The sequence below is a fragment of the Medicago sativa genome, chromosome 1 (assembly GCF_051527215.1).
Source record: "Medicago sativa cultivar Bolivia chromosome 1, Bolivia_mono, whole genome shotgun sequence".
In the NCBI taxonomy this organism is placed as follows: Eukaryota; Viridiplantae; Streptophyta; class Magnoliopsida; order Fabales; family Fabaceae; genus Medicago; species Medicago sativa.
In genome coordinates, this window is record NC_140749.1 from 94,581,272 (window position 1) to 94,608,752 (window position 27,481).

Here is a 27,481-nt window from a genome sequence, read left to right on the forward strand (position 1 = left end):
CCCAAAGAAAAAAGTTTGATTATTACATTTGCAATTGTTTAAGGTGCCGTTTAATTTGGGAAAGCAAACTTCTTTCCCATCATGGGAAAGTAAGTTTTAACCATTAGATTCAATGAAGAATACACTTTTATCATACTCCCTCAATACTAGATTTCTCACTTTCTCTCTCTACCTCCTCCTCTCTCCTTTCTCTCTCCGTACAAGACCATCATAACCACCACCACCATCATGTTTAACACCTAGATCTCTCCTTTCTATCTCCTTTAGCCGGAACTGCAACAAACCCTTTTGTTTATTATACTACTGGTGCTAGTTTCAATGCTCATGGTGATAATGGAAGGAAGTATCTTCTTCCTGCTTTGTATGATCCTTCTACATTATCTTGCTCAACCCTTGTTTGAAGAACATTGCAATTGAAATAACTTAGTTACTCTTCCACTGCTGTTGTACAAATAAGAAATTACGTAGGATTAATTCATTTATTATTTTTAAAATTTTTTGATTATGCGGATTTTGTAATGATAAACAAGCAAATGTACTTTTGTTTGTTTTTTTTTTTTTTTGTTATAAATATATTGGTATTTTTAGGGGAGAAGGGTGGTGGTGGAAGATGATATGGGAAAAATTTGATGTTGAGAGACCATGATAAAATTGTGTACCCTATTTAATCTAATGGTTAAAAACTAACTTTCCCATGATGGGGAAAAACTAGCCTTTCCCAAATTAAACGACACCATTGTTTAATATGCATTTTTAAGACAATTTTCTTTTGATAGCTCCTTAACCAATGTCCTTAAAGTACTCATTAGTCATGCCCAAAAATGTAATAAATGTTTCTCATTGTGAAATGGAATGAATAAAAATTTAAAGTCTGAAGGTTGAAATCACAAACAGTGAACGAGAGAGATAGAAAAGAAACAAAGATTGATCCAAAATTGAAATGTAATTGGGGGGGGGGGGGGGGGACCCAAATAGTTAAGAAATGGAAGTCGCAATCATGCAGTCGGCAAGCTTGAGGCCATCCGATCAAAGATTGGACGGTCTAGACTTCAACATAAATTTTATATTGAGCAAAAATCAAAATTTGTTTAAAGATCTAAACCGTCTGATCTTGATTGGACGGTTCAAAGGTGCAGACTGCACGTGACAGCACCCACCAACTGAAATTAATCCAATTCCGAGATCTATACAGGTAGGGGTGTATTTTAAATGAAGAGTTTTGAAGAGACGTCTAAGTACTTGAGTCAAATTTAACTTGAATAACTTTCATTGATGTTCGGAATAATATATTTCTGTAATAAAATTAAAGCCTATGATCTAATCTCATTCTTACAGCTACAGGCTACAACCTACAACTACTTATAACGTTACAAGGTTGCACAACAAGCCATATATGGTTTAAGCCGCCTTGCAGAGTAACAACTATTCCTTGTTGCGAGAGGAGCGACCCTTCCTTTGGCCCCCAAGAATACGAGAAATTTGTAAACCTCGGCTAAATGCTTGATTGAAAAGCATACGTGTCTGAAATTCTGAGACAAAAGGAAACCAGGCCAGGAAGGCAACAGGAGTGAACAAGAGCAAACCCATGATAACCTCATAACCACGTGCTAGAGTTTTTACTGATTCCCAAAATCCACCTCGGCGTACTAGAGGCTTTAATGCTTGTGCAATCTGCATGATAATGAAATCAAAATGATACTAGGAAAACCACACACAAAACCATGCAAGTTCAAGAGAAATAAAATAAGGGCACTGCAGCAGTTGTAAAAGAAATATATCTTTACTGATAGACTACCCCAAGATTTCATAACAGAAAGGAAGAAAAAATGGGAATACAAAAGCATACTGTTCCAAGAGTCATTGCATGCAATGCAAATGCTTTGCTCATATTCATGGATAAGGATTTAGCATATTTCTTAAAAACTAATAAATAATTTTGCAAAAGGAAAGAACGTTCACCTGTAGCATTCCCCAACCAGTTGGCATGAAGGCAAGAATGCAAACAACAATGTCCTGCAATGTCATGTGGGCAAGGGCAATCATGGTCACTAGAATTGAGACAAAAGTCACGAATACTAATCCCTTCATTAGCCGGAAGACAAGTTGAAAATCTGCACTAAATTTCCTTCTCCCAACAGACACCGTCTGAAAAAACACGAAAAAAGAAAATAAGAAAGTGGAATGGGCTTCATTAATATGGTATTGTAAATAATTATTGTAATTAATTTGTATTAGTTGTCACAGACCCAGTTGCCTGGCCCATATAGTTAATACTTAGCTTATAAATATAGATTGGTGCTCGTACTTTGATAATAATTAAAATAATATTCTGATTTTTTTTTCCGGCATAAGGAATTGTTAAAAGTACCAAGGATTCTAATACGGACTATATGGGTAAGAAAGGGAACAAGCTTTTGTCTTCATGATGAATAAATATTACATAAGATAACCCTACCACGTGTCCAACCAAGGAGCAAAGGCTAGTAACAGCCCCTAATGATTATATTGAGAAATCATATATCTCATGAACAATTTTAAGTTTTTAACATGCCCAACAATATAAAAACTAGCTTGCTTCTAACCTTCAAGACAACTAATATTAGAAAGATCACCAACCATGATATGCCATAGACCTGTAGGCAAGAAAAAAGATATCCATTTAACATTCCAAATTATGAGAGTGAGATAGATAGTCGGGAAAGGGAACAAAACAAGTCAAAAGACTTACCAGGACACTTTTTGTAGATTTCGTAAAGTTTAAGTGATAAACAAGACCGTACTGATAAATGAAAAAACGCAAAGATAACAATATCTCGGCTATGATTCCGCGCATTCCTGAATATTTTAGATGCTCTTGTTCCTCCTCCCACCAGGATTCCCAACTCTTTTCAGGCGGTACACCTATACCGCCTCGGATGCTAATCCATTTATTCCAATCAGTCCAATCATCGACAATCTTTTGCCACTCAAACCCAGAAGGATTGAACAAGAAGGGAGCATAAAGCCAGGTGCCCACCATAAACCACATTGGTGTTGTAATCAACAGATATGAAAGCCCACTCCTATAACCATTGCCAAAAATTTGGTATACAATGAGCAAAATCATTAGCTCAATACCCTTGACAAAGTGGCTACGGGAGTAAAGTCTATAGTTGTCAGCAAATTTAGCATGGAAAACCACAAACCCTCGGCCAGTAGGTCTATATTTTGCACCTCCATGAAGCAACGTCCTTCCATAATAGTGAGTCTTTGTCCCAAGCGAAAATGTGAAGAAAACTGGAGCCAACTGCAACTGCATTAATATGAACTCACTAAGAGCAGTTCGGAATCCCCTTTCCAAGCCGATTTCCATCAACATAGGCAAAGCCATCAAAAACCCAATTTGAACAAAGGACTGTGATGCGAGAGCCACTTGAAGAGGCTTATTATCTCGAATGGCTTTCTGTGTACTCAAACCTTCTTCAAGCCCACTAAGAACAAGATAAAGGCGACCATAGAGGAATACATACACAGTGAGAACAGTAATCTGCTCAAAGTTTAAACAAGAAAAGAAAACGGTTCAGAAAAGATTGTGATAAAAAGAACTAAATAAGAGTTACTTTGGTGGTGACATACAAGAGTGCTGAAGTAAAACCCAATTGTTGTGAAATAACAAGACAGCATTCTGAAGAAGTCGAATCGGTGGCCAAGTCGGTATACATCTCGACTCAGTGTTTGCTCTCCATTGCCATTAGCTATCTTTGCTTCAAACATAGAAATCTGGTTGAGACCCACATCTCTTCCTTTCCCAACTTGTATGTACTCATGATGAGTAACATTTCCTTCGCGAAGGGTAGAATTAAACCCTGCAAATAACATAATGAAATTCAAATGAAGATTGTACAGAAAAAGCAAATTAAGGTAAGATTCGAACAGCTCTTTTTTGGGAGATAGACATCACTTTACCAGCAAATATATCTTCACTCAAATTGATAACTTTGGAGGCTTTGCTTACACCCCCTCTTGTGAGGTGAAAAATCCTATCGAAGACATCAGGATGCCCATAGTGGAAGCGAACCCTACATAATCACACACACACATATATACATACATACATATATATATATATATATATATATATATATATATATATATATATATATATATATATATATATATATATATATATATATAGCATAATGAAAATTCAAATGTAGATCTAAAATAATGTCTAACAAGGAAAATATACCAAACTTTTCTAACGTTTATATTGCCCATTTAGCCATCAAAGATTATTTAAACTCAATGATCAGTTAGTACTTGGATTTTCTCTACTCATGTAATCAGATTGCCTGTGTCGGTATATAGCTTCAGCAGGAACATAAACTATGGTTTTCTTATAAGTACTAGGATTGGAGAATAACAGCAACCAGAACTCTACAAAATATGTGTCAAAACAGTAGAAGATAGCAACATCCACGTTCCAATTTGACAAAGACGGTTAAAGAGTAATATTTTATGTTTTTAGGTTGCTCAAGTTTATATCAGTTATCCAAAGAGGAAGATCAAGAGTTTTGTTTGGTGTTCACCGTCTATCAAGACTTGAGGTTTTGTAACAATAAACCTTTTAACAATGTAACTTCAGCCACCCTTACCAGCCATGCATTTGTTTTCTCTCCCAAACATAGACCCTTATTCTCTCAGTTCTTTTCAGTCATAGATCACTTTTCACAACCCAAATAACACAGAAACAAGAACGAGAATGAGAACGTACCTCAGTGGATTAGCTAACAATCTCTGACCAATTGTCACAAAACTGGTTTCCTGATTTGACATGAACCATGCAAGAGAAGAAACACTGAAAATTCAGAGCAAAATTATGTCAGGCACTCATAAATTGTGAATTTCAGTTGCAAAAGTTTTTTATGCAGTATAAAAACAAATCAGTATGAAGAAAAAATGCCTTTACCTTCCAGTAAATATATGCTCCCGAAGTCCAAGAATACTTGGGTACCTCACTCCATCATGCTTCTTAAGGAATTCTTGCAACAGATTCCTCATTTTCAAAGCTTCTTCCATGTAATTATCCTGTAAAGGAGGAAATTCAATCACACGGAATGATATCAGACCTTATAATTTTGTGCTTATAAAAATATTATACCTGGTTCATATCTATTGTTTGCAAGCCTTCTCCGCGTGTGAACATTATGGCATGATTCTGATTTTCAGGTTTACCCTCACCCAAAATAGCTGGCCCAGGAAGCTTTATTTTATATATGACCTGATTAAAATTTAAAACAATCAAATGCAGAGTTTGAACCAAGACATTGATAGATGAATAATGAAAGAACAATTATGGCGGGAAAAGGATGTTGGCTTATGCAACATTGCAAACTCCAGAATTGTATTTAGTCCTATGCAAATAGTATAACTATAGATTGATGTAACAAAATGAGAAATCAGTTTCTTTATAAAAACTAGATTTTTATTTATGAAGAGGCACAATTGGAGGAAAATATTGTTCATGTTGATTGTAAAAAATAATTTGCATTTACTATTTGATTTATTTGATAGGATCCTAGTTTCCCTAGATAGCGAATTCTGTTTTGATTCGATCCCCATATGATGGGATCATGTTTGCTATATTCAGTTTTAACAGTCATGATAAAAGCCTAAACAGGATTATTCATATATGAGTAAACTAAACAGAGTGGTTACATAAAGATAATACAATATCAAAATTCGAACCTGTCCTTAACTGTTAGGGCTCTATTTAAGTCAGATGAAAGAGAAATTGAGAGAAGTGATTATACACATTTAATCTCTTATCAAGAGCTTGGTTACAATCAATCAACAAAGTAATAAAGGAGTTAGCTAATAGCAGTGAAACAAGAGTTCTGATATAAATATTTGTACAGACAAATCAAGCAGTTTGCAGTTATGCGGCAGTCAAGTTTGTTGTTTCGCACGTGGGTGCTTAATGGGAGTTGTTATCTAATAGATATGCAGAGAGATTGGAAGCTTTGCTGTATTTTTAGTTTTTCTTGTTCCACTTTTCAAAAGATTCAGTGTCCTCCTGTGGTTGTATTTTTCCTCTTTTACGTATGATAAAAAACTTCATTTTTCATCAAAAACGAATTACTGATAGCAAAAAAAAAAAAAAAAAAAAAACAGAGGAAATTATTTGCATCCTTTAATTATCAGATGCACTTACCTGGTCCAAACATTGCTCGGGCTCTGTCTCGGAGGGACTACTGGATTTTGGCATAGCCTTCACCAAGCAGGAGTAATAAACCTTACTGATCCTTTTTGGTCTCTCTTTGCTAGGTTCCTCTACCTCGTCAATATAGGCGACTCGGAGTGAAGGATATCTACCAAACGAAAAACATGTAAACCCACTAATTGGTAAAAACAAACATAAAGGCCAGTAGTACAATTAACCTTGGACATTTACCTTGCCATAAGCCTCAATATGTCCTGTGCACGAGCAGCACCAGATCGCTTGTCAATCCCATATTGTTGGCACGATACCACATATGAGAATTTCATATCAGCTACAGCTTGACATTGTGTCCATAATGATCTTTCCCCCCTTGAGTTATCATCTGAGTTTTCTATGGCTTTATAGCCTTCCATCAAATCTGTACATTCATATCATTGCGTTTGGAAAAGAAAAATTAAGCGGTTAGTTTCAAGCAAAAAATTCATCTACTATTCGCTTTAAAACCAAATTAAAAGCAACTTCTACAAAAATATTTGATCTCATTCCAAACGAAGTATTAGTCACCTTCATCTTTGGCCATATCGAGAAAAGCCTGGAGCTCCAAGGCTTTTCTGTAGTACATCATTCCTCTAACTGCATCAATAAAAATTCTTCCATCAATTGTAATGATAAGCAATAGGCAGTTTATACTAAGGATAGGACATAATTGTAAAGGAGCAGCACTCAAGTTTCATATAAACATAGAAAGGGAGGGAAAAAACCAGTTCTGGTCAAAGTTTGTCCTCGGTATGATGCCCAGCGACGAAGCTCTTCTTCTAACTCATCATATTCTTTAAGTTCCTCTTCGTTGGAACAATTCACTCGCTGCAGAAAGTTGTTCCATTCATCTGAAGTCCAAATTACCAAGAAATACATTAATACCCACCCTTGAACGTTAACATAAATACAACAGTGATTTTTGGGTTAAGGGTGAACACCTGGAAAGATCTTTTGTAAGTAGAAAAGTATTGAAACACCATCTTCATTGGGTGACTCCAACTCACGCAAAGAAAAGAGAACCTCTTCTGTGTAGTATGGAGTTAAAACCCTGCAAAGTTCAAGTTGAAATAGAATATTAGAGAAACTAAATATTGTTTGATGATTTAAAAGTACAAGCCCTAATACTATTATATAGACTAATCCTAATAAATGACAATCAAGAAACAACGGCAACCACAAATTTATATTACTAGGTGGAGTAGGATACATGGATCAAACAACGCTTATAATAAATAATTTCAATAGCCAAATCATTGACCTCTCAATCTTTTTAAATTGTTTTGCCTAGAGTTTTTCTTAGTCTAACTCTACCTCAAGCGGTCATGGCTGCATCTAGCCAAACCATAGTCCTCTAAATCTTTCTTAATCTTGCCTATATTGTGCTTTGTTGCAAATCTATACATAGTCGGTCTCAAGCCCAGATAAACGTAGAGGGCTGTGTTAGGAAGTCAACAATGTATATGACAATCAAGGAAAACATAAATAAAATCATGTCCTCATAACTATCGTTTTCCAGACAAATATACAAAAAAAATAAAAAGGACAGAAAGGCAAGAAAGAAACATTATAGCCTAAAATATTGCTATTTACATATCAACACTACCTCAAAATCTAATGAAAATATATCAATCATTTCAGTATGCAAGGTCTGATGACAAACCTTTGGCTGGTACAGTTGCCAACTGATGTCAAGAAGGAATGTAGTAGATGTAATCAACCCACTATCTAACTTCTCTTTAATGAACTATTGGTCGATATCTTAATATGTTTTGTCATGTCATGTTGAACTAGATTACGAGTAATGTTGAAAGAACAATCTCATTGAACTTTCATACTTTACCTTACAGTTATCGAGTACAATTTTTATATATAGCAACTCACAAATTACGCCTCAACACTTGACTTTGTTACTGCAGTTTTTGTGTCTCTCATGTGACAAAGCTAACACCCAAAACATACAACATTATAAAGTTGACCTTCTGACAATTACTATATGTACATAGTTTTCATGTGTGTTTGGTTCTGCGGTGGCGAAAATTGATTTTGAAAGAATTGATTTTGTAGAATTGATTTTAGTTAAAAGTGAGTTTCCAGTAAATTGATTTATGTTTGGATAACTTCAAAGTAAAAGTGATTCATGTCAAAAATGTTGTTTGGATAGTTTGAATTAAAATTGATTGTGGATGTGTAAATTACTAAAAAGGGCCTAATACAATTTCCATATACTGCCATATGCTTGTGAAACATTATATCAAACACCTCCAAGGCAAGAAAATTTCCTTCAACGATAAAACACTAAAAATTGGACCGAAAACCAGTAACCTCAATTCTGGACTTAGTAGCTAGAAACATCAAAGAATTCATCAGGCAACATGTTAAACATAGACCAAAATGGTAGGAGCTTTGATTGTAGTTTTTTTTTTTTTTTTTTGTCTAAACTCTTCCCTCCTTCAACAAATTGTCAAAAATCTAACCACATCCTGAGGCAAAGATGTTGTTAGTTGAATTTTATAGTAACAACTTGAATTCCTGAGGCGATTGTAGTTTCCCTCATTTAACCAGATTCAACGAAATCAATAGCAATACAAACAGTTATCTTTAGCAGTTTCCTAGAGTAGATCCAAGACATAATCAAGGCATTCATTCTCTCTCGTTGAAGTTTTGAAAGTGGTAGGAGACTTTCATGGTTGTTAATAAGGGCAGTGAAGGAATAAAAAGAATTCGGAAAAGGCAAACTGACAAAAAATAGTGAATTGATTTGGGCTGAATGTAGAAGCTAGGATTTCTGGCTTCTTGTAGAATTGATTCTAGAAGGCAGAATCAATTATTGGAGAGGAAACCAAACATGCCAGTAAAAGAGAAAAATCACGTTTAAGGGTCTAAACGTGAGTTTGGGATGCGCAAACGGGTAACCAAACAGAGGAACAGTGTATAAGCTTCCATAGTCAAACTTCCAGCCATTTTGAATAAGGGTTTTCTCCCTTTTGTGGATTTGAGATGGAGTGCTCTATCTATCTATATAGCCTGCAGGTGTTTTACCCATGAAATGCAAGAACTCACAACATATTGATAACCCATATTTTGTGTGATTTAAAATAGGCTATATGTCCTCTAACGTTCACTCTTTAGTAGATTTGACTCCTATTCCACGTTTTTTATTCCTCATTTGTGCAGATTTAGCTCTGAGAAAGAACTAATTGCAAAAGAGTAAAATTTGATAACAAAAGGACAAGTCTTGAAACTTCAGCATGATATGAAAGGCCTTACTGTCAGATAAAATGGCTTGATGCCTCACATGTTTCATAGTAAAAGCATAGCTAAATATTTAGAACTAAAATAATGCTTACGAGAATGACAGCATGTTGCGAACTTTGGGTGCTGTAGGCATGTCCATAAACAGTGAATTTGAGAAAAACGAAATACGCCTTTTGGCTTCTAAGTTAGATGGTACATCCATTGCTGATTCTTTTGTTGTAAGCAGAAGGTGAAGGCGTTTAATCTGAAAATATCAAACATAGAGTTAAAGATCATCAGATATCAACTTCACTGTTCCAGTCCTCATCAGGGCCAATTGATTAGTAGCAAACCTTCTCTGTCCAAGCTTCTGTAACAGGTTCAATTGGAAACCTGATTGCCCCTTCAGATGCAAATAACTGGTGTTGCTGCTCAAGAAGAAGCATCCCCTCTTGTCCAGATCCTCCATGGATTGAATCTACCAAGCTATACATGCAAAATAATACAATCATAATCATAGAAGATAAAGAATATCATTTAAAGATGTAGAGACTTTAGGACTATCATCACCTGAGTAGATGATCCTCCATCATTATATCCCTTGTCACCACCTCCAGCATGTCCTGGAATAGAATCACAACTTGGTCCCTGTCTTCGTGCTTATTGTCCAGCTGCATTGAATAATCCGCTGGATAAGATTTTTACCAGCTACATATTCAAAAACTAGAATGTAAATTTCATAAAGGTGTGTTCAAAAGTTACCAAATATTTGATTAGCGCAACAAATTGCCCATAGAGGCTAGGAAGCGCACTCAGTTTGAATTCACTTATTAGATCACCAGCTTCAATATGTTTGTCTACCTCTGATAAAATGTATTCTATAACCCTGAAACAAAAGGCGCCAAAAATATTGAAAATAGGTTTTAGATAAACAATGAATTCAGAAGTCAGTTAGATGTTTAAAAGATAAAGCATAAAAGATAAGGAAACTGGTCATTTTCAAAAGTATTTTTATCTGAACAAATAGTATCTGTTATAATTTGGATCAACTTAGAAATACTACCTACTAAAAAATATCATTCAAACTACTGCTGCACACATCAACAACCAAGTAAACAACTGCATGGCACTGTTTTGAAGGACTTACTGTTTCTCACGATCTCCTTGAACCAAGTACCTAATAATACTCTTAAATGAAGCATAACACTCCCGAACAGCACAAGACATATAGTTGTCGAACTCTATTCTTTTTCTCAGCTCTCGATCCTTTCCATTGCTATCCTTAGCCATATCCAACGCAATTGGAATCTACAAAAGCAGATAGATAACTATTAATGGACATCAAGGCAGCAAACTTTAAAAGTAAAACTCCAAATAATTTAACCTTGCTAGCAAGTAGAAATGGTGGCCACTGTATTAGGTCTAACTCGGGATCGGCCCAATAAGGCACAAGCAAAAGGTCCATTTCCCTGAACAGTATAACCACCTCAGCAAAGTATAGTCAAAAAATATATTACTCTATCCAGTATCGATAGAGAGAAGAAAATATCAAGAACCAGAAACACAAATGTCCCCTGCAGATTTACCTATTACTGATAAGATCTTCCTCTCTAAAACTAGTGATAATTTGGTTCCAAAGTTGTGCAAATCTTGCTGCTTCCTTACCCTTGTTAGATGGGATCTGTATCAATAAAGGAAAAGTAAATTTCAAGTATAGATGCTTTAATTTTTAATCACAGGTCCAAGAAAGTGATGATAAAATAATTAACCTGGTCAAATCTGCGAGATAAAGTTGCTTTTAATCCTTTCTTTCTTGGCTCACTCTTTTCCTCTGGGATCAAACAGGCATTAAAGGCACCAGGCAATGATTCAAAACGAGATCTAAGCATTCCCAGTGTCCTTATCTGAAACCAAACAACAAAATGATTAGGTTTGGAAAAAGCTGAGCAGGAAATGGTGGAATTATCTCAGGAACAAACAATTTTTATGATAAATAATTAAATCATGGAATTGAAATCCTTGGAACTCAGCCACCCTGATCCACATGTATATAGTAAACTGGAGTACGTGTACTAGACATTGGCTTAGTTTCATATCTTATTTCTAACATGAATAACATGTATATTTCAATATCCCATATTTAATCATGCATATCCTCATTTTCAACTTCAAATGTTTTCTGTTTTAATGCTTTTTATCTGACATTGAAAAACCATGCAATGCACGAGATACCTACTAAAACTGCTAGAACAAGAAAACCAAACTCAAACGGAAAAAGGCACCACAAAACCTATAACTAAGTTATGAAATTCCATAATATGATAAAATAAAGCACGAATCTCAAATGATACACTATAAAAGATATGCACATATAATATATTAATCATAAGTATCATTTGCTAGTGTTGTGGCAAGACCAATAAAGCAAGGAAAACAAACAGCACACGACCACCATAATGCACATCATATCAGTATAAAAGCGTATAAACCAATGAAAATCTTCTACAACCATAGCAAAAATACTTAATTTTATTTACAACTACTCAAAACATTGACTTAACTTGAAATTGAAAGAAAATAATAAGGCAAAAATAACCACATTATGAGACTCGAGGAATGTTCTGACAGTTATAACCAACAAACAAATGACTGTGTGATATAAATGGACAGACAACATTGCTTGAACTTGAAGAAATGCTACGCATTTGTGGGGGGGGGGGGGGGGGGGGGCGGATGGTAAAGGAGGAAAGCAGCATGAACAAAAACATCTAGTGTGGAAGAACACATCCATGCTTCTTTAGATTCCCACCAAAGTATGTACAAAACAACAACCAATAAAAACAAAGTATCCAAACGAAACCACTAAAAGAGAATATACGTGTGGGAAAATCTACTAACCTCACCGAGACGACGGAATGCTCCATAAATACCACCAAATAAAGTTGAGAATATGGCATACCAAATCTGGGTATCCATGAAGTAGACCTGAAAAGGAAAAAATGGATAAATCAGTATGTAATGTGGTACTTATTGACAGAGCAACTGAATTAAATATATTTTGAAGACATACCAAAATAATTGGAGCCCAAAGTGCAATCACAACACCTATATTTTTTCGAGCTGCAAAGTGCACAATTTATGAATTCATCTGTGGAAAAATGAAATAATATGAAAAACCCCTAGTGTTCAAGCCATCTACCTCGTGGAAAGAATTCATGCCACTGAAAATGCGAGATATGTACATTCATTATATCCTTTGAAGGTCCCACCAGAGGTTTTATCTACAAAAATAAAATACACAGCCCGTTAAAAAAGTCAAATTGATTTATTGTTTTAACCACACAATAGTTGCTTCTATGGTATAGCTTGTGCGATATGAGACATAGTTAAACAACCAAAATTGATTCACGAAACAGATGAATTATGGTACAGATTTTATAGGTCCCACCAAAGTTTTCATCTTACAGAAACTAGGGCTTTTGTAGTTCCATCAAATATTTTATCTATAGCAACAGACAAACAGAATGAAAAAGTGAAGGTCATTGGTTATTAAAACAAAATAGTAGAACCATCCAAATTTATAAAGGTAGTTTACAGAAATACAAGAACCAGGGCAAGGACGACGGGAAATGTTTAGATCTCATATTGACTAGAGATATGGCCAAAATGGTCCTTATATGGTTTGGTCATTTGGGGAGGGGTGAGGGGTTAATACTTAATATCGCACCTGGATAAGAGATATGCCCAGTTATAAGGACCAAAAAAGACATGCATATCCATTCTCACAATTGTGATTTGTGAGAAATTTCGGAAGTCATGAATCAAAAGGAATTACCTCTATATAGTAACTGAATGCTAACTTTGTAATTATCAAGAGAACCCAAAAAACTGTGTACCTGCGATTATAAGGGATGACATGTTAACATCACATTCCAAGGAAAGTTACATCACCCAGACAGAACAAAGGGAAACTTTTTAAACTCTAGTTTCTTACTTGAAAAGGGAAAATGTGCTCTCATGCATCCCCCTACCGACATAGAGACGGGGCTGTCAAGTACAAGGCAACAAAACCACCAAGTTAGAGTCTATATATCTCAGTTTTAATAGCACAAAACAACTATTGTTCGATGTACCAAATCAAATGATATATATAAAAACCAGAGTTTTCATATCACCTACCTGCGACCACCACATCATTAGCATCACAATCCTATAATTCGATCTCTCAAGAAAACGGCGAATGAGTGGGAACAGAAACAATATGGCAGCTAGCATATTTGGTGACAGATATACAACAACAGCCAATATAAACATTGAAGGCGAATGAGAATTGCTTCCAAACCAACTTTGGATGGATTGAGCAAAGCCAGGAGGATTGTCCCAAGTATAAGCATAAGTGACAGATAAAACAATCACCCATGCTGCACCTGAAACGACTTTTAGAATGTATCTTAACTTAGCATGCATTGACATACTCCGTTGCGCTTTCCAATTGAGGGTCACATCAAGAATAGCTGCCCACATTAACATAAAATAAGAAAAAGTAAAACAACCTGCTCTTTATATAATGCTAAGATAGTTCCCATGAGAGAAAACCTGAAAGTAAAATAAGTTGAAGAAAAAAAAAGTAGGGTATTTTGTGGAAATTAGGTTCTTGCCGGTTTTGGATGTTTCAATTACTGCATGATGCCAGCAATCAGATATTTTCACTAACATTTAAACAAAATAAACAGACCGTCGGCTAGTGCTGGTCTATAACAATGGGAAAAAAGCTTCCCTGCCATCCTATTTTTTCCACTACTAAATTCTACAAACATTTTGCAGTCTGCTCTCTCTGCCTACTTTGTGCGCAGAAACTGTACGACCATCAAATTTTTAAAAGCGTCTGTAAAATAAGCAACAAAAAACCACAAAATTTCCTGAACAAAATTTGTTTCAGTAGTTAAACCTATTGCTTGTCAACCAATCATTAAAATCTCAAGAACAAAAGGCTCTAGAATCTAAGACAATGTAGTAGAGTAGGCTGCAATTTTATATAGTAACGCAGATCACGAAATACAAAATGGATAAAACTGGCTATTGAGCAGCATCTAGCAGAATATATATATTCTAGTAAAATTGGCTGTCACTTGCCTTGTCCAAACTTTAATATAGCTGCTGTTATAAACACGCTAAGTGCCTTCTTGAAAACATCACCATTAAATATTGCAGTTGGATCCCCAGGTCCATTCCAAGCAACAATAATCATGGCCTAATGACAACTGGGCTCTTTCAGAAATGGATCTTGTTTCGCAAGACATAAAGAAAAAATACTTAATTGGAAGGAGAATATATATATATATATATATATATATATATATATATATATCGCAACCTAGCATAGAAAGTAGTATTTATTACCTGTAAGGATAGAATGAAGAAACTCCACATGCGATCAAAACTTCTGAAAATATGCCAAAATGACCTTATCTCAACAAAGTTGCCCTTTCCAACCCATCTGTCCCTATTATCAGCCTTGTTGTCCTGTAAATTCAAGCTTCTATCAAGGCTTAAAATCTAGTGTCGCATATAAGTTTCAGGCTTTCCACAATAAACTATACAAATTTACTTGGGTATGATAGTGAAAATTTTAACAGCACCCCTTTAGCGTTTTAAATCAGTGTCATAATCTTAATCAAGCATAGAAGAAACTTCCCATTTTCACTCCTGCATTCAAGCCTAGAGCGAATGCAAATAACTGTTTTAATAGAAGAATGGATATTTTAACCAGTATAATCAGCTAGTATATAATGCATATATAACTCAATTTTCAATGGACTGTAAGTGTTCTAGTAAATATCAGAAACAATTTATCTCTTTATCTCTTCTATGAACAAAATTCTTGAAGAGATTAAGACTTAAGATTTGTGGAATTGCTTGAGTGATACATACAAGAATTAAATAAATAAATAAATAAGAAAGCATTTTGAAGAATACTTTGGGTTTTGTTTGGAAAGGAGTTTTGAAGAGAAAGATAAGGGAAGGTAAGTTTTTCATTTTAAAACTAAGAGATAAAAATGAACAGATAGGAACTTAACTTTCATGATAATCTATCATTTTGTATATTTCATTCTAAAAACTTACTAAATTGTTAAATTAGAGAAAATTTATATGAAATGAGAAGATTTCCCTCTCAAACTCTCCCCCAAACATATTGTAATATAAGGTCAATGCAACATGAAAATAATTACTAGTAATGCCGCTTGAAACTAGTTGCCAATTATTCAATGCTATGAAAATTCCATCAACTTATTCAATTAATAGAATAAAAACTTGAAATTTGCGGACCAAAATTGAGAAAATATTAATATTTTGAAAACCACAGACAGTTTCTTTTAAAAGCACTACACCACATTAGCCACATCAATTTGGCTTTCGCCTAAAAAAAGATTCCAAGAAAGCTTAACTCCCCAGTCCCCACCAAAAGTACCATAAAAGCAAAATGATAATTCCAAGTTCCGTTGACTAGCAAGTTACAACACATTTAAGATATGTCCGATGCAAATGCTATAGTACCAATGAAATAAAAGCAATAATTAAGAAGTAGATTTTAATCTGAGAATCTACATAGAAGCTACCAAATAATCAAATAGTAGAGGTAAACCATATTTCCCACTTATCTATAAGGTGAAGCATCATCCTAACATGCTCTAGGGCATACATACAGAAAAACTAAATTATCCATGGGTATATAAAATCCATGGAATTCCCACAAGCCCATGCTGGTGAAACAAAGCATAAATAGTCAGAGAAAATGAGAGATCCTAATTAATGCTTACCTTCAACTTATCAAAGTATAGATGTTCAACTGGAAGGCAAAAGAAATCGGCATCAGCCCGCATTGGCCAACCAAGCCGAAAACAATCAGCTGACCTACAATTTTTATTGAAAGTTAACACCTAGGCAGGTATAATTAATAAACCATTCAAGACAAAACAATAAAGGAAGGCTAAGCTAATTCATACCAGAAATATTCGTTTAAATCATCATAGTTCCTCCACTGTGAATGCTTTGACCTCCCTCTTTTGCTCCTTTCAGCTTCCTATTAATCAATATCATGAATAAAACATGGTTTAGTTGTGTATCACAAACGTAGTAGAAAGAAAAGAAGGAAATAATCAAAGGCAGAAAATACCTTTGCAATCACATTATATATGGGGGTTACAACTTTCCTTAAGAAAGCCTCCTCTTCACCTCCATAGGCTGGTTTAATATTCTCTCCCGTCATTGGACTAACATTGCCAGCAAGCATACCATACAATTCAAAAGCCATCTACAAGAAGCACCATGTAAAAGATCGCAAAGCATGTCAATATTTATTCAAGTTCAACAAAGGAGTAGGCTGCCTTCAAAGAAATCGTTTTATACCTACAATGTTGGCAAATGCCAAAAACCATATGGCCAAACACACTTAAATGTTAGATATACAATACAATTCTTGAGCATCTATGACCAAGTGATAAGGACTAAGAAGAAATTCAATGGGCGCTGCTAATACAGGAAGCTCCGCTTTTAAAATTATTTCAGAAATGTATCAAAAAACTATAAAAATTACAGCAAGCAAAACCAAAAAAAAAAAAAAAAATTACTGGCCACCATCCCACTACATGTCTATAAAATCGTTAACTACAGTCCCGGAATAGTAACTAAACATTGTAGTAGGGATGAAATATATGTGCTCATACAAACATAGATATCAACTTTAATACATATACCCGTTGATGTCTATATTCTATAAATCTAAAACCCATCCATTAGCCATATATTATATGTGTTCCCTTTGATGTATTTTTTATAGATCAATAAAAAATGGCATTTTACTATTAAAACTAATAATAAAAAATTGACAAAAACATTGATTAGTGCAACATCCAAAACAAAAAAATATCAAAATATTCCAAACCTTAATTTATGATTAAATAAGACCTATAACAAGTTAAAACTTTCCCCTAGAGAATAATATTTTAGGGTACCCATTTGGTCTAAAAGTCTCTACTTCCTATCCATAATCATGGGTTGGTTTAAGGGCCCGTTTGGATTAGCTTATTTCAGAGCTTATATAAAACAGCTTATGCAAATAAATAAGTTTTTATGTATTATTTATAAGTTTTTAAGGTAGTTTATGAAAAAACCGTTTATGAAAATACAATTTTCGTTAGTGAGAGATTATAAATTAAAATAAAAGCTTATTTATTTACATAAGCTATTTTTCATAAGCTCAAAATAAGCTCAAACCAAACGGGGCCTAAATTACAAAGCTTACATGGTGATAGATATAGCAAAGGCACTCTGGCATGAATCTTAGGTTGGCCGCTTCACCCCATATTAGAAGGTAAAGACCCATGTATAGTAATTTACGTTGCTGCACTTCTTGTTGTATGGTTGGCAACCTGCAAAGTAGATTGATGAGATATGCTGCACAAGAAACTGACGTATACATATAATTCTTGGGAAAGCTAGACAAAAAGAGTTCAAACAAGCTGCAAATAAAAATCAAATTAAAAATTGAAAGTCGCGACTAAATTTAAGAGTCCATGACTATTTAATATTACAGCATAAAAAGTATAATGAAAATAGAAAAATAAGTTTAAAATCTCTCTAGTCCTCAACTCCTCATATGCAGCTAAGCAAATAGCTCCTTGCTAAAAAAAAACAACGGTATAGATATCTGTCCACATTGTAGGAACATAATTCTCACCAAAGGCTACTCTTTCGACCCAAATACTTGCACCACTTCTTGTAATTCTTGAAAAGCTTCTTCATCACTTCTGTCAGTGCACGCTCATCCAACTAAGCAAATAACATGCACAAGTCACAGCATATTAACACAAATCAATATATGAATATTCTTGTGGATAATGAAAAGAAAGAAAAAAATATTAACACAGGAAATTGAGGCATCACCTCCCAAAATCAGTAAGAGAGTGCAGTGCACTCATATAAAAAGTTTGAAGAGGCATTCAAATTCATGATTATAGCGACTAGCGAGCGTGACTTTTATGAAACAAAAACAAAAGAAACATGCGCACACGCACATTTAAAGATGTAGATGCTACATGACAACTAAAAGAATAGAAAGGAATCACCTTCAATGTTAAAAGGGGGGACAAAATGTTCTTTACAGAATTTAAAATTAAAAACAGAGGAAAAAACGTTGTATAAACTGTGCAATTAAACCTCACCTTTGGTTGTTGATCAGGCTTAGGAAATTGTCTTATATGTACATTTGCAAGCAATAAGATCAAATGCTCTCTCTGATTTGCCACATTGTGCTTCTGTATTTTGAGCAAGAGGTGGCAAACAAGTCCAGCCGAATTTGTTAGAAACAAATAAGTCGCCAAGTGTGTAAACAAATTACCAGTTCCAGATTGTGAGTTACCTGAAACCCAAACATTGCCCCAAGCCAATCCAGAATGTCTTCGTCTTTTTTTTTCTTGTAGTCCTTTGGCCAGGCGAGACCCCTTGTGTTACGAAGAGCAAATACGGCAGCTTGGATCTGAAAAGAGTGGTGGATAATTACTTTCGCTAAAAGTCGAAAACATATGGGGATCAGAATTATGTACATATATGAAACTACAGACCCTACCTCAGGAAATCTCATTATTGCCTGATTTGCACTATCAGGATCAAGAGGAAGAATATTGTAAGGAACTAAGATCTCTGTTTTCTCAGCAACTTTATCTTGAGTCTCCAAAATCTGTTACAATGCCGATGGAAAATCAATCATGACTCGGGAAAACAAATGCAAGTGAAAATTAAATTTTTTAAACAAAAATTCAAAATAGGGAACTAATTTAAATATAATATTTATAAAGGTTCACATAAAAAGAGTCAACAATATTTAGGAGCAGGGGAAAATTACCTCACGGTCAACTTCCATAGATTGTGTCATATTAACAGCTTTCAAAACCTCAAAAAGAACATTAGCAGTCTGATATGCCTTGGTTAGCTGTGCACTGAAAGTAAGAAGCAAACTCACTGCTAGTCACATCACAGAAAAGGAACATAACATATTACATTGTACACTACATAAACAACATACCGGTCAGCTTTATCAGCAGCATTTTGTAAAGCTTGGATATACTTTTTGTAGTAATGCTGATAAAAACTCTGCATCTCACGGGCATCACTTTTCTTTATCCTTCCTTTCAATGTTGGATCATTTTCCTATGTAATGTAGATCAAAATGATAAAAAGATATACAGAACTTTAATGAAATGTTCTAAATTAATACTTTGGCAATACCGCATCTAAATCTTATTAAAAGGTTGGTAAATAAGATGTTCCGAAGAGACCATTCCTTAAACTTTCAGGATGAAATCAGTAACAGTCTAAAATTGTCTATGGAAACTACTGAAATATATCAAAAGAGTTAAAAGGAAAGGCATAAATTTTACAATCAATACTTGCCTCCTAAACCAAAATACAATTATTGACCTATACTTGGAAGAGAAAGACATGGAAAACATGTCAATACTTACTCTTTCTAGACGTTGAAGTAGAGCAGTTTTGAATTGACGAACACCACGACCACTTGAAGTGGGGTCCAACCTATGAGCTTTCTCAAAAGCATAAAACCGGCCTACAATAGCAAAACATGTATCCTCAAAATAGTAAATCATTCAGACACCAATAAATAATCACAGTGTTTCACATAGCCCTTGGCACACAGTTAAAGGGGAAAATGTTCAAAAACAAAACCAAGCTTGTGGAGAATAATACTAAAATCAGTGATAGCAAAGCTTAAATTGAGATAGCGAATTAATATTAAATGATACTGAAACTAATTAGGCTCTGTTTGGTTAAAAAATAGCATATAGATAATAATCTAGGTTATAGCTTATTTTGATGAGCTAATTCAAGTAGCTTCTAGCGTTATTTATAGCGGTTAGTGATATGAGCTACAATGTAAGCTAGCTTAGTGAGTTTGGCGAATAGAATAGAGCATTAAATTATAATGAAGTAAAGAAATGAGAATGAAGAAAAGATGCATGCAATTTAAGGAAGAATGAAAAGGGAACATACATAGATAAGCAACTCTAGGATGAGTCTTTTCAACCTCATTAGCAACACGAAGAATGGGAGCAATTTCAACAAGAGAGGAAGGTACAACCTCACTATCAAAAATGGCTTCACCAAGGTTACCAGCTGTTTGAGTCCGCGTAATACGCCTCTGCAACGGCGGTCCTTGAGTCTCCGACGACGACGACGAGGGACCCGGTCTGGACGACATTCTCTTCTCTCACCGATCTAACAACAAGGATTTCAGAATGATAACTAACCATGCATTTCACAAAAAAGTGAAGATTTAGTTAGTGTTACAATAATAATGAGGAAGAAGAAAGAACTTACATACAAATGAGAGAAGAGAAGAGTGAAAACCCTAAGAAAGAGACAGAGATGAGAGACAGAGAGTGAGTGAGAATGTTTTTCTTTTCTTTTTTTTTTTTTTGGCACGAAAACAGAGAATGAATGAGTGTTGTTGTAATGTAACTGTTGGGTGCAGAAAACGGTGGAGGCTTGAATGAAGTAGGGTAGTTCTTCTATTCTATATTCGTCAAGCCAAGTCATCAAGTGGGTCCTCTTTTACTTTGAGTTCGCTCCGTTCAAATGCCCCGATATTCTTGTACTAATAACGTCTCTGCCATTCAATTCTCCATTCAAATTTTAAACTAACGGCTTTTTTTTCCTTTATTAAAACTTAAAACAAAATATTTACTGTTATATCCGCCTATTTATTTATTTATTTATTTATTGTTCTTTTCCATTAACCATTGATTCAACATTGTTAACTCCATTGTGTACAAATTATCCATCATTTGAATTAAAGAAAATTTTACACTCGTATCTCCTGATTTGTTACATTTTTTGCGTTTAAAAATTCATATTTAATTTATGTTTGGTTATAAAAAATAAAATTAGGTGAACTTCCTAAAATATTTTAAACACTCTCAAAAAAATTCATTCAAAAATATTAGGTGGTGTTTCACATGGGAAGGTGTAAAACCTTTCCACAATGGGAAAATTTATTTAAGCCATTAGATTAATCTGAGAACACAATCTTATCATACACCTACAACACTAGATTATTTCTCTTACCCTTCCACCACCCTTCTCTCTCCTTCCTCCCCCCACCACTACCATCCTCCCACCACCACCAACATGAAACAACCTGTAATATCCCTAACCAGTTATCTGAATATCCCCAATTCCATTAGCAACACTATCAACCGCCTTCTCCGACGCGGATTTCGATGAAGTGGCAGCAACAACTACCTTCACACCTCTCTTTGCAGCGGTGACAACCATCTTCTGAGCAGCTTTTTTCTTGATGGCTTCAGAAACCATCTTCAATCCCTAATATCTATAAAATCAATTTGCATGGAAACAAATAATTTCAACTTAATAATCATGTAGGAATTTGAAAACGCGAGTTTGAATTAAGCGGAAAAAAGCTAAAACATATGCGATCCTTGAATTTGGAACGTGAGAATAAGGTATAGATCAAGACATCTAGTTAAGTGGTGATGAGGAGTTTGGAACGTGAGAAGAAGGTACAGATCTGCAGGTGGTGGGGAGGAAGGAGAGAAGGGTAGTGGAAGGGTAAAAAAAAAAAAATTAGTGTTGGAAGAGTATCATAAGATTGTGTTTTCAAACTGATCTAATGGCTAAAATAAATTTTCCCATGGTGGGAAGGTTTTACACCTTCCCATGTGAAACACCACCAAAATATCAAGGTTACGCATGAGTTGACTTAAAAGTAAGGGTCTTGTTAGTAGCTAATTCAGAGTGAGTCATCGACGACTTGTAACACCCCGTTTTCCCAACATAAAAATTTCATTTAAAATCAGAGTATTTTGATCACAACGGAATGTCACATACTTCATTTAAATCATAAAATGGATAATAATAATTATCCTTCAAATTCAACATCATGAAAAATCTTAAACTATTGCAGCGGAAAATAGTTCAACATTTAAAAGTCTTGGCACGCAGGCCTTATTGAAAAATCTCATAAATTAGTTCATAAAAGAGACACGTAAGGAGTAGAAGTAAATGCAAGCCCCCATCCCGTTACGTATCAGAGCACCTAGACACCAACTGAGAGTCCACTCATGAACGCCTCTAATCTTTATTACCTGCACATTACCCACGGTCGAGGCAACATATACGCAGAAGGGGTGAGATTTCATAATCAATACATTAAGCATATAATCCAATAAAATGCATTTAACAACTTAAACATTAATAACATGTCAACAATTAACAATCAGTATATTTTTCATTTCATAACAAATACAATCATCAAATATCATTACTAATTTTCATCACAAATCATAATCAACTTAACACTCAACTTGACGACACAACTCATCTTTGACCATGCAACTCTATCAACTCAACAACAACTTGACAACACAACTCATCTAGACCATGCAACTTTATCAACTTGACAACAACTTGACAACTTAGACATCATGAAACTTCTTGATATGCAAATGCATGTGGTACCAATCAACAACAAATGAGCATAATAGGCTCTTCAACGTGTGAGCACAAAGGCTGCCGGGCCTAAAGCCCCCAACTTTAATGAGCACAAAGGCTGCCGGGCCTAAAGCCCCCAACTTTAATGAGCACAAAGGCTGCCGGGCCTAAAGCCCCCAACTTTAATGAGTATGCAATGAACTCAACTTCCAACAACTTAGACAACGACGTGTACAACTCATACGACTCATAATCATGGACAACTTCTTAAATTCCAACAACATAGACCGACACATGCAACCTCAAGACACTAACAGTCGACAACAGAAAACAGCAGCAACATACAACAATTAACAACGCTTGAATGTGTTAACATTCACATAAATAATTAATTACATCAATATAAATATCATAAAACATCATTATAGCATTCATGCAGCAACACTTCTAATTTCAGTCACCATAACAGACTTCTGGAGCTTATGAAAGCATCCTAAACAGCTCTCTAACTTACTTCTAAGGTCATCTCAAGACTACACGTGCGAAAGGATCGCATCGGGACAATTTTGGGCAACTAACAGCCTAACTCGCAGTGGCGAGTAACTTCACTCGCAATGGCGAGCAAGTGTGCATTCTGGGTCCCTACGTATTTACTCGCAGTGGCGAGTTATTCTGCTCGCAGTTGCGAGCTCACAGGTCACTCGCAGTTGCGAGTTGTGTTGCTCGCAGTTGCGAGTTCTGGGTTCTAGCTCGCAGTTGCGAGTGTTCTTGCTCGCAGGTGCGAGCGATGAATGTCAGTACGGCCAGAAACCTAAAAATCACAACTTTTCACCTATATTCATGATTCCTTCATCCAAATAGCATCTAATTATCATCTTAAGTCATATCTAAGGTCTGTACACTAATTTTGCATCAATCTAACATCTGTTCTTGATTCATTCATCAAAATTGATCCTAAACCTAATTCTCAATTCTCACAAAAACTTAACCTAATCATGCTAAATTCATCCTATAGAATTATACTCTTAATAATATTGAAAATTAGTCTCACCCTTACCTGGTTATGATGAAATCGCAGCTCTCCCTCTAGTTCTCCTCTTTTCTGCCTTTTCTCCCTTTTTCTCCAAAAAACGTACGTATTCTGTTTCCTAACTTTTGTTGTCTATTTATCTCTCCTAATTACTCTTATCACTACTAATTGCTCATCTCACAACACAGCCCAATTTTAATATTTTTATTTTATTTATCAAATCTTATTTTATTTAATAATAAAATAAGTCATAACAACATAACAACTTCACCACAACAAAATATCCCTCATAATTCAGTTATAAATCATATAACCCACTCAACTTCATGAATCATAAAATTCACACATATCAGTCATGAAAATCACGTAAATCATATATATAAATATATTTTTAAATAATCGAATAATTAAGACGGGCGTTACAACTCTCCCCAACTTATAGAATTTTCGTCCTCGAAAATTTACCTCAAGCAAACAACTCTGGATAAGACTCCATCATCTTACTCTCTAGCTCTCATGTCAGGCTTTCACCAGTCGTTCCACTCCAAACAACTCTCACTAGAGGTATCTCCTTGCCTCTCAACGTCTTCATCTTGCGATCATCAATCCTCAAGGGTAAGGTCTCTACCGTAAGGTTGTCTCTAACTTGCACATCATCACTCTTAATCACATGGGATGGGTCTGGAACATATTTCCTCAGCTGCGACACATGAAACACATCGCGCAAATTCGATAAATGCGGTGGTAAGCCAACTCTATAAGCCACCGTGCCAATTCTTTCGGATATCTGATAAGGACCAATAAACTTTGGAGTCAACTTCTTTGACTTTAATGCACGATCAACACCGGTCGTTGGAGTAACTCTCAAGAACACATGGTCTCCCTCTTGAAACTCAAGGTCTTTCTTACGCTTATCATGGTAGCTCTTCTGTCGACTCTGCGACGCTTTCATCTTCTCTTGAATCATTTTCACCTTCTCAGTAGTCTGTTGAACAATTTCTGGTCCTAGAACCACACTTTCACCGGTCTCAAACCAACACAACGGAGTCCTACACCTCCGACCATACAAAGCCTCGAAAGGTGCCATCCCAATACTTGAATGATAGCTGTTATTATAAGTGAACTCTATCAAAGGAAGATGACTATCCCAAGTTCCACCTTGCTCAAGTACGCAAACTCTCAACAAGTCTTCGAGTGACTGAATCGTTCTTTCCGACTGACCATCTGTTTGAGGATGATAAGCCGAACTCAATCTCAACTTAGAGCCTAAAGCCTCTTGCAAATTCTTCCAAAATCTAGAAGTAAATCTTGGATCTCTATCTGACACGATGCTTGAAGGAACACCATGCAATTTCACTATGTCTCGAATATAAATCTCTGCCAACTGAGCCACAGGAAAACTAATATTAATCGGAAGGAAATGTGCCGACTTCGTCAATCTATCAACAATCACCCAAATAGCGTCATTTCCCTTAGGAGTATTCGGCAAACTTGTCACAAAATCCATGGATATACTATCCCATTTCCATTCTGGTACATCTAACGGTGTCATCAATCCTGCAGGTTTCTGATGCTCTACCTTCGACTTCTGACAAATCAGACAAGAGTACACAAATTGTGCTACATCACGTTTCAATCCAGACCACCAAAACAACTTCTTTAAGTCATGATACATCTTTGTAGCTTCGGGATGAATACTTAAGCTACTTCTATGACTCTCTTCAAGAATCATCTTCCTTATCTCGTCATTGTCTGGAATACAAATCCTACCTCGAAACCTCAACACACCCTGATCATCGACCTTAAAGTCACTATCTTCAGTTTGATTACTAGCAACTAACAAGTCCACAAACTTAACATCAGCTTTCTGCGCATCCCTAATATCTTTTAAGAAATCATTATCAATTTTCAGCATTCCTAACTTAACGCTCCGAGATGACATTTCACAAACTAAGCTCATATCTCTAAATTGTTCAAGTAATTCAAATTCCTTCACCATCATAGCAGACATATGTAAACTCTTCCTACTTAAGGCATCCGCAACAACATTAGCTTTACCCGGATGGTAATTCAAACTAAAGTCATAATCTTTCAACAATTCGAGCCACCGCCGCTGTCGCATATTCAATTCCTTCTGATCAAACAAATACTTCAAGCTCTTGTGATCACTAAACACCTCAAATCTCGAACCATACAAGTAATGTCTCCAAATCTTAAGGACAAATACGACTGCAGCTAATTCAAGGTCATGAGTAGGATAATTTCGTTCATGAGTTCTCAACTGTCTTGATGCATAAGCAACAACTTTACCATCTTGCATAAGCACACCGCCTAAGCCCAGTTTGGACGCATCACAATACACCGCAAAAGGTTCATCAGGTTTTGGCAAAATCAAAACTGGAGCCGTCGTCAAACGCTTCTTCAATTCATTAAAACTGTTCTCACAATGAACATCCCACACAAAGGTTTTGCCTTTACACGTCAACTGTGTTAACGGAAGTGCCAACTTAGAAAATCCTTCTATAAATCTTCGATAGTATCCTGCCAAACCCAAAAAGCTTCTAATCTCTGTAACTGACTTAGGAGTCTCCCATTGTGATACTGCTTCAACTTTAGATGGATCGACTGCAATACCACTACCAGAAATAACATGGCCCAGAAAACTTACCTCGTTCAACCAGAATTCACACTTAGACAATTTAGCATACAGCTTCTTCTCCTTCAGCACTTGCAAAACAATTTTCAAATGTTCTGCATGTTCTTCTTCTGTCTTAGAGTAAATCAAAATATCTTAGATGAACACAACCACAAAGCGATCCAAAAATGCATGGAAAATGCGATTCATATACTCCATAAACACACCAGGCGCGTTACTCACACCAAAAGGCATCACCTTATATTCATAATGGCCATATCGCGTCCTAAAGGCCGTCTTCTGCATATCTTCATCTTTTACTTTAATCTGATGATAACCCGACCTTAAATCAATCTTGCTGAACACACGTGCACCCACCAGCTGGTCCATCAAATCATCAATTCTAGGAAGTGGATATCTATTCTTTATGGTTACTTTATTTAGCTGTCGATAATCAATGCACAACCTCATACTACCATCTTTCTTCTTAACCAATAATACCGGCGCTCCCCAAGGTGAAACACTTGGTCGTATAAACTTTTTATCAAGCAAATCCTCCAACTGTTTCTTCAACTCAGCCAACTCAGAATCTGACATACGGTAAGGTGTCATAGACACAGGCTTCGTTCCTGGAATGAGATCAATCGTAAATTCGACTTCTCTCTCTAGAGGCAGACAAATTCCATCACGTTCTAACTGCTTCAGCTGCTTAGTAGACAAAAACTCTGCTCCACTTTCTTCTTCAGCAGAAGAGAAATACACCGACTTACTAAAACAATTAATGTGAACATGGTTGTACTCCAACCAGTTCATACTA

The 27,481-nt window shown here is 35.5% G+C and overlaps 1 protein-coding gene across 2 annotated transcripts; it reads right to left on the reverse strand.

The window, feature by feature from the left end:
• Window positions 1–1,236: 1,236 nt before the first annotated feature.
• On the reverse strand, window positions 1,237–21,036 carry LOC146959448 (callose synthase 3-like). Of its 2 annotated transcripts, none has more exons than XM_085741004.1 (43): window positions 20,871–21,036; window positions 20,540–20,764; window positions 19,996–20,096; window positions 19,557–19,681; window positions 19,377–19,470; window positions 19,101–19,211; window positions 18,894–19,010; window positions 18,697–18,789; window positions 18,213–18,304; window positions 17,778–17,904; window positions 16,650–16,787; window positions 16,480–16,556; window positions 16,294–16,387; window positions 14,876–14,998; window positions 14,609–14,726; window positions 13,655–13,989; window positions 13,470–13,522; window positions 13,311–13,371; window positions 12,675–12,756; window positions 12,546–12,595; window positions 12,374–12,460; window positions 11,245–11,379; window positions 11,062–11,156; window positions 10,860–10,944; window positions 10,623–10,783; window positions 10,238–10,361; window positions 10,046–10,146; window positions 9,829–9,961; window positions 9,589–9,740; window positions 7,180–7,289; window positions 6,964–7,089; window positions 6,767–6,835; window positions 6,434–6,620; window positions 6,194–6,350; window positions 5,141–5,260; window positions 4,949–5,067; window positions 4,754–4,837; window positions 3,946–4,058; window positions 3,616–3,845; window positions 2,729–3,526; window positions 2,583–2,633; window positions 1,960–2,145; window positions 1,237–1,671 (listed from the first exon to the last, which is right to left on the reverse strand). In XM_085741004.1, the coding sequence occupies exons 2-43, from the start codon at window positions 20,745–20,747 to the stop codon at window positions 1,423–1,425; spliced, it is 5,871 nt and encodes a 1,956-aa protein (XP_085597130.1). In that variant the 5' UTR covers window positions 20,748–20,764; window positions 20,871–21,036; the 3' UTR covers window positions 1,237–1,422. The 2 variants fall into 2 exon arrangements, with proteins under 2 accessions (XP_085597130.1, XP_085597129.1); XM_085741003.1 differs by having other exon boundaries at window positions 20,867–21,036.
• Window positions 21,037–27,481: the final 6,445 nt, after the last annotated feature.